Source organism: Pavona decussata, unplaced genomic scaffold (genome assembly GCF_977016875.1).
Source record: "Pavona decussata unplaced genomic scaffold, jaPavDecu1.1 SCAFFOLD_574, whole genome shotgun sequence".
Lineage (NCBI taxonomy): Eukaryota > Metazoa > Cnidaria > Anthozoa > Scleractinia > Agariciidae > Pavona > Pavona decussata.
Genome location: NW_028145850.1, coordinates 76984 through 85000, shown reverse-complemented (window position 1 = coordinate 85000; position 8017 = coordinate 76984). Strand labels below are relative to the sequence as shown.

General features: G+C 43.6%; 2 protein-coding genes across 2 annotated transcripts in view; both read left to right on the top strand.

The window, feature by feature from the left end:
- The window catches only part of LOC146449820 (uncharacterized), a 1719-nt gene extending 1658 nt beyond the window's left edge, over positions 1-61 (top strand). The window contains exon 1 of the mRNA XM_085101066.1: positions 1-61. This exon is cut by the window's left edge and continues 1658 nt beyond it. Within this exon, the coding sequence (XP_084957192.1) occupies positions 1-61 (61 nt within the window).
- Positions 62-241: 180 nt separating this feature from the next.
- Positions 242-3364, top strand: LOC146449819 (uncharacterized). The gene has a single exon (XM_085101065.1). The coding sequence runs from the start codon at positions 242-244 to the stop codon at positions 3362-3364; it is 3123 nt and encodes a 1040-aa protein (XP_084957191.1).
- Positions 3365-8017: the final 4653 nt, after the last annotated feature.

Below are 8017 nucleotides of genomic sequence, written 5' to 3'. Positions count from 1 at the left end.
TGAAGATGTTCGAGGATGGTCTCATTTACACGGCATTGAGTTTCCAAAGCTTGAAGACTAAAAGGTGGAGATCCTGATCGGTAATGACAACCATGAAGCCAATTGGGTATTTGAACAAAGATGCGGTAAAAGAAAGCAGCCTTATGCAGCCCGTACGCTACTTGGATGGACACTCATTTGTCCTTTAGAACATAGCAAGAGTTCAGTAGTTCATGTCAACTTTATTAGTGGCGGCCAAGAGATGATCTCAAGCCAGCTTAAGAGGTTATATGACGCAGACTTCAATGAGTCCTTATCTAGTGTGAAGCAAGCCATGTCAATTGAAGACCAACGAGCCCTGGCCATTCTGGAGAGTTCCGCCTGCCTTAGAAATGGTCACTATCAGTTACCTCTCCCATGGCGCTTCAAGTCTCCTTGCCTACCGAATAACCGAGATGTTGCTGTACGAAGAATGAGGTTCCTAGAAAGACGTTTCCAAAAGGACACCCCCCTTTTTGAGAAGTACAGATCGACTGTTGAAGAATACATCTCAAGGGGCCACGCCAAGAGAGTTCCCGACGACCAAGTCTACGTTGATAACAAACGACTGTGGTACTTGCCTCATCATCCAGTTTTTCATCCCCAAAAACCTGGGAAAGTAAGAGTTGTTTTCGATTGCGCAGCAAGATTCCGTGATACTTCTTTGAACGATCAGCTCCTCCAAGGTCCGGATCTTACGAATAATCTCGCAGGTGTTCTACTCAGATTCCGGCAAGAACACATAGCACTAATGTCGGACATAGAGAGGATGTTCCACCAGGTACTTGTGGCACCGGACGACTGTCATGCCCTGCGGTTTCTTTGGTGGGAAGATGGCAATCCTTCAAACAACCTTGTTGATCATCAGATGTTAGTACATCTATTTGGCGCCAAATCATCGCCATGTTGTGCCAGTTTCGCCCTCAGGAAAACGGCACGTGATAATCAAAGTGAATTTGACGTCCAGACCGTTGACACAGTTTATCGCAACTTCTACGTCGATGATTGCTTGAAGTCGGTGGTCTCAGTTCCTGATGCGAAAAGATTGGTGCACCAATTGACGGACTTGCTTTCCAAAGGCGGGTTTCATCTTACAAAGTGGATAAGCAATTGCCGAGAAGTTCTTGAGTTTATACCGGCTTCAGAGCGGGCACCGTCTGTGATGACTCTAGATTTTGAAGATTTGCCTATTGATCGAGCCTTGGAAACCCAGTGGAATGTCGAGAAGGACACATTAAGCTTCCGTGTCTCCGAGAAAGAAGTCGCTGATACTAGAAGGGGGATATTGTCCTTGGTTTCTGGTGTGTACGATCCGCTAGGATTCGCAGCCCCTCTTGTATTGCCGGCCAAGATGATCCTTCAAGAACTGTGCAAGCAAGACTTCGGCTGGGACGATCAAATTCCTGATGAGAAGCTAACGGAGTGGCGTGGTTGGGTTGATAATCTTCCAAAACTGAAGCTTGTTAGCTGGCCACGTTGTATGAAGCCTCGAGGGTTTGGCAACCTCCTTAATGTTCAACTGCACCACTTCAGCGATGCATCGGAGAAAGGATACGGTGCAGCATCGTATATCCGGCTTGTAGATGTTTCAGGTCATATTCACAGTGGATTACTCCTTGGAAAGGCATGGGTAGCACCCTTGAAAACTATCACAATTCCTCGAATGGAGCTGACCGCTGCAACCGTAGCTGTGAAATTGCATAAGTTCCTCGAAGACGAGCTTGACCTTCAAGTTCACAAAACTGTGTTCTGGACAGACTCTACTATAGTCCTTCAGTACATCCGTAACGAGGCAAGGAGGTTCCAGACGTTTGTGGCTAACAGATTGTCGATAATTCACGATGCGTCCTCACCATGTCAGTGGCGGTACGTGGACTCGCAGTCCAATCCTGCAGACTACGCTCCCCGTGGTTTGTCAATTCTAGAGACAGAGAAGTTTGAAAGTTGGCTTAATGGTCCAGCCTTCCTCTGCAGACATGAGAGTGAATGGCCACAATCCCCTTTCCAGATACTTGATTGTTGTGAAGAGGATCCAGAATTTAAAAGGAAAAAGCCACAAATCCACTTAGTGTTAAGAGAAGACATCCTCGAGCGCCTACTTCGGACAAACTCCTCCTTTAACAAGCTTCAGGCATCCGTCGCCTGGTTGTTACGTTTCCGAGAATACCTTCAGTCACGTGTGTCCCAGAAAGCACCACGAGTTGGCAATTTGACGGTTGGAGAAATTTCCCGTGCGACAAGAGAAATAGTTCAAGTCATTCAAGCCCAATCTTTCCCGAAAGAGTTAGAAATTCTGTCCAAGGAGCGTTCAGCAAGTTCTCTAGATTCAAGCCTCTCACGTCCATCCAGAAAGAGATTCGCATGCGTGGGTTACCTCAGTCCTCTACGTAAGCTGAGTCCGTTCATCCATAATGGTATCATATGCGTCGGAGGACGTCTTGAAAGGGCACCTATTAGTTTCGACGCCAAACACCCAATGATTCTGCCTGGCAAGAATTACGTCACCGACCTAATTGTTAAAGAGTATCACGAAGCAGAAGGCCATGTGGGTGCAAACCAAGTCCTCTCCAGCATTAGACGAAAATTTTGGATCCTTCAGGGACATTCAGCTGTTCGTCGTGTTGTTGGGAAGTGTTTGAAGTGTCGTCAATGGAATGCTCCTCCATGTCAGCAAGTAATGGCACCTCTTCCCAGAGCAAGGGTAACCCCACAGTCGCCTCCGTTCTCTTCAGTGGGAGTGGGTTACTTCGGCCCAATTCTTGTCAAGTTAAAACGAAGTCATGTGAAGAGATACGGGTGTCTGTTCACGTGTTTAGCTGTCCGAGCAATACATATCGAGATTGCGCACGACCTTACCAGCGATTCCTTTATACAAGCGTTCTCTAGATTCGTCAGCAGACGCGGTTCACCAGTTGAAGTCTTTAGTGACAATGGAACCAACTTCAGAGGAGCAGAAGTAGAAATTAACACCGCCTTGGAGAAATGGAACATCGACCGAATCGACAATTGTCTCAGAAGACGAGGCGTTACTTGGCACTTCAATCCACCGTTAGCAAGTCATGCTGGCGGAGTCTGGGAAAGAATAATCCGTTCCATACGCAAGATTTTCCGCTCACTCTTAGGCGTTCAACTGGTCGATGACGAGACTCTCCTTAGTTTCATGGCAGAAGTTGAGAAGATCCTTAACGATCGCCCTCTCACGCCACCGTCTAGTGACCCGCAGGACCTCGAACCCTTGACCCCGAGCAAGTTGCTATTGCTTCGTCCAAATGTCTGTCAGTCTCCAACAGAAACCAGTGATGTCGTTTCTTATGCGTCTAAGCGTTGGAAGCAAGCACATCTTTAGCTGATGTTTTTTGGAAGCGTTGGATACGCGAATACATACCGGCTCTTCAGCTAAAACAGAAATGGCTCCGTCCACGCCCAAGCTTGGCTGTTGGTGACTTGGTTCTAGTCGTTGACGAAGCTTCGCCTCGCGGATTTTGGCCGAAGGGTATTGTTCAAGAAGTATTTCCTGACAAGCACGGTTTCGTGAGACAGGTCTTGGTCAGGACGGCCTCCTCGGTTCTACGACGCGACGTGCGGAAACTTTGCCTTTTAGAAGGGGCTTTATTTGAAAGAGACTAACCTGGACAGTGATGTTAAATAACTGAACTCAGACATTATGAACACCTTAGTTTTTTTGGAAAGGCTTTCTTATATGCGCCTTTCGGGGGCCGGTGTGTTACAGCGAGTTATAGTTTTTTTTTAGCGCGGCTAATTTTCACCTACTTTTGTTTTATTTGTGTGTGTTACATCTTTCATACCTTTCGCCCCCACCCCTTTATAGATCATTATGTATGTAAATAGCCTTTCTGTCACTCCTTTTTACCCTTTTTAAGCCAGTTTTCTTTGCATAAGTTTTCAGTGTGCGCATCATTTTCAGTATTGTATAGTTGTGTCTCGCCGTTCTTCCCGTCTTGGTTAATTTTCTGTAGAATCACCGATAAGAACCGTTCTGGTACGGATTTGTTTACCGTCGGGATGAGTTTGCAATGGTGAAGATATCAAATAAAGTGATAAAGTAGAGAGCTGAGTGTAATTAGCAGCGGCTACAATAGCTTCCACACTGAGAAATTCTTTTTGGGGGCAAATGATGGAGTTTAACACGTACCAGGATCTCAGAGCACTGGCATTCAATCTCCGCGTTTATTCTACGAAAATGATTGATGTAATCATTGATGAGATATTGGTGAATATTCCAGTTTTCATGTCACCGAAATAGGTGCTATAATACTTGAGAGAGGGTTTAATTGAATCACTACAGTGTGTCAAGTTAAAAATTTTCTTTCAGCCTAAAAAACCATCTCGTACCCAGAGTCCCCAGGATCAGTTTGGCCAGCGGTTGCTCGCTAGGAGAGACAGGAGGATTTCTGGGTATAACAATGCAAGCCGTTATATTTTTTTCGAATTCCCCATTCTCCCCTGGCTATCAACCGCTGGCCAAAGAGCCTGAAGACTCTGGGTACGAGGTTGCTCCAAAAAGCGTACTATTTAACCATGGAGTACCCAGGCACACTAACTGGCTACTTAGTGGCAGGTGGTATAGTCGCTACGATCGAAAAGCACGCCAGGTTGTGAACACGCAACCTCCGGTTTTCAAGTGCAGTGCCCAAAACACTTGGTAACGCTGCATACCTTTTTAGCCTTGGTGCAAGGCAAACAAATTGGTCCACTTTCTGCATCCAAACAGTAAATAATTGACAACTATTCGCCGAAGTTGGAGGTGGCTAATGGTGGATTTTTAAAGAAATCATTCGGACTGTACATAAACACAGCAAGATGACAACACTGCATGGGGCAGGGGGGGGGGGGGGGGGGGAGTACTGCGTGTTGATTTTTGGAAATCGTCCCAATAGTTTTGGCCAGGATTGTCTAATTTTAGCGTTGGCTTTAAATTGGCAAATTGTCTCATTTTGAAGACGACCTGGAAGTTACTTTTGCTGAAATCAGTATTCTTATAGCTATCCCCTAAAAAATGAAATTTAGTTGCAATTTTCAGTATTGGAATAAAAGATGCGGAATGGATATTTGTTTTCAGAGGTCGATACGCGTCAGTGAAGTTATTTTGCAAAGCATGCACAAAGAAACAATGACAGAGACCATAATCCTTCGAAAATTGTAGGCAAAGGAGGGTATATCTAATCACCGATGGTCGTTCTTAGGTAGATGAAGTCCACTTACCTCCGGCCAGAAAGAATAGGAGCCGAGATGTTGGATGTAAACAAGGACATCCCTTTTTGTAATCTTGGACGCCTTCTTTAATAGTTTTGCGTAAGGCAGGGGCCATCGACAACACCGAACAATGAACACAGACTACGAATACGAAATGTCGCTTTTCAACCATTGGAGACCAATACCAAGTGCAGAAACGTTTATTCCCGGCTAATGGTGCCGGGTTGTTTTGCCAAACGCGCGGATTGCGTCACCCAATACGTCATCAAAACAGTTGTCCGCACATTTCTCAGCAACATTTCTCACCACTAAAAAGTCATTTTGCGATGTTTTTTGGTACTTTATTACCTCTTGCAGTACCGAAATGCTTTCTTTATCATTTTGTCGCCATGTTGAAATACTTCCCTAGACAAATTTCACAGAGTAGATCTATTTTCAAACCAATAAAAAATGCTACCACATGCAACCCTTGAGACTCGAAACAACATTTGTTTCATGTAGAAGCAGCAATATGTCTGGGATATTTATCTTTTTCTAAAGCCATTATGACTATTTTTTGTAAACCCACCTAGTAAATATTTTCTGGGACAGATACGAAAATAGCGTTTGCTGTGATTATTTGTATTTCAGGATATCTATATAGCGAGTCGCAATAAGCTTGGTACATGGTGGTGCTGTTGTGGCAAATATTTGGAAGCTCCCCCCTCCCCCCCCCCCCCCCTCTCTCTCTCTCTCTCTCCCTTCCCTAAGGAATGTTGATAGCTATTGAAATCATTCAGACTGTGCATAAACACAGCAAGATGACAGTACTGGATAGGGGTGGGGAGGTATTTCGATTCGTGTTGAGTTTGGGAAATTGTCCCAACATTTTTGGCCAGGATTGTAGCAACAAGTTTTTCCAGCTCCGACTCGTAACTGTTGATCACAATGTAGTATTGGATTATATTATATTTCTTCTCCTGTTCATTTCAAAAGTTCAAAATCAGGCAGTAAGTTTAGCAGAGCCTGGCTGAAAATCTTGGAGTTAGTTCAATCCACGCTACTTGTTTCTTTCGCTCAAACTGACATAAAAATAAGCTCAGTTGTTTTCCCCAGGGGGGGGCTGGCAGCTACCTTTGATCTTGCCGCTTTTCCGAAATAGATGATCGCCCCAGTAAAGAAATCTGTCAATCATTCGTAAACCGTAACGAGCATGCGCGAAATGCAAAAGATTCATGCGAATTTGTCCGTAGCGACTCGACGGTGAAAAACGCGGTCGTATTTAGTTATTGTTTATTTACTGTTAGCATGTTTTTTTTTTTGCGGTAGTACGAAGTTGAACACTACGATTAATCAAGACCGCTGGAATGAGATGCCAGTTTATACTTTGTTTTAGGTTAGTAGAGCTGTCAACATTGAAATTGCGAGCGACATGTTCTCAGCTGAGCTGAGATTTACCAGCGAGTGTATGTGGTGAAGAATATGATTTGTAATGTAGCAAACGATTATGGTTTTCGTCGTCTCAGGAAGATATTGTACGTCAACAAAATAGTAGATTTCAATTTCGATTCTTGTTCAGTTCTGAAGAAACTAGAAAGCACACAGTGTTTCACGACTGTCATCGCGAAAGCCCAGAATGTAAGCTTGTTTCTCAAGATCGGCTTGGAACTTTAGTGTAAGCTTATTAAAAGTAGTTGTCCCACATTTTATGCGTATTAACTGTTGAAAGCGTAGTTACGAATGAAACAGCATGTTTATTTTATGGAATTCTCCCTCTTTTTAAATGTCGCGTGACGACAGTTATTCCTGTAAGGTTTATTTTAATGCACAAATGGCTTAAATGCATACTCAAGGAAAACGGCTGTAGTCCTTAAGAAATTTTTAGATAAGAAAACGTTGCAACTGGAAAGGATAGCTTATAAAGATCTCAGAGGTAGATTGCTTAACATTATTGTGAATAGAGCTACCAGGTTTATACGTGCAAAAAAGTGGGAAGTCGAGTTCAGGAGCACCGGGTGAACAATGTACTGATACACTGAGATCCTGCAGAAACCACATGCATGTGCAAAAAACCTTGGAAGGTACATGTAAATATTATTGTCTCACCTGTCACCCTTACAGATGTCCATGACCACCTCTATTGGTATGGTGGTTTTCCCCCATTGGTGGATGTCAAAATGGGGCTACTGGGAATGCACCCAAAACCCAACTGCAAGGGAGATACAGCACTAAATAGATCCTGGGATGGCAAACTCAGTCAACCATGGTTTCTCTATGTATGCAACAGCCATCTCGAAGAAGACAATCAAAATTATCGCCCCTTGATTACTGAAGTGTTTCTAAACACTCGAGGATTATCCCAGCTGACCACATTACTCTGCAGTATAATAATGTCATCAGTATATGACAATATACATCAGAACTGCAACATATTGCAATATTGTTTATTTGGTACATATTTTGTAACATAGTCAAGTGCAATTAGCATATTGTAAATTATGCAATTACTGCACATTTTCACACACTTGACTGGCTGAAGTATTGCTGTTTAGCACCCTGCCTCTTTTATGTTTCAGTTCTCACCCCAGAGGTATGATAGACAAAATCTAAAATAATTAAAGGTTACTTCACCTCTTCCTTTAAAATAATGAGATTTATTACCAAGCATACATACTGAATTCAAAAGTCAATATTAATTTTGTGGCTCACTTGGCAAAGTTGAAGAGCAAAGTGCTGCTTTCATCACCTCTCAACTTTTCACCGTTTAGAAGAGATTGGAAAAGAAAAATCTGTTGTTGAGGTATGA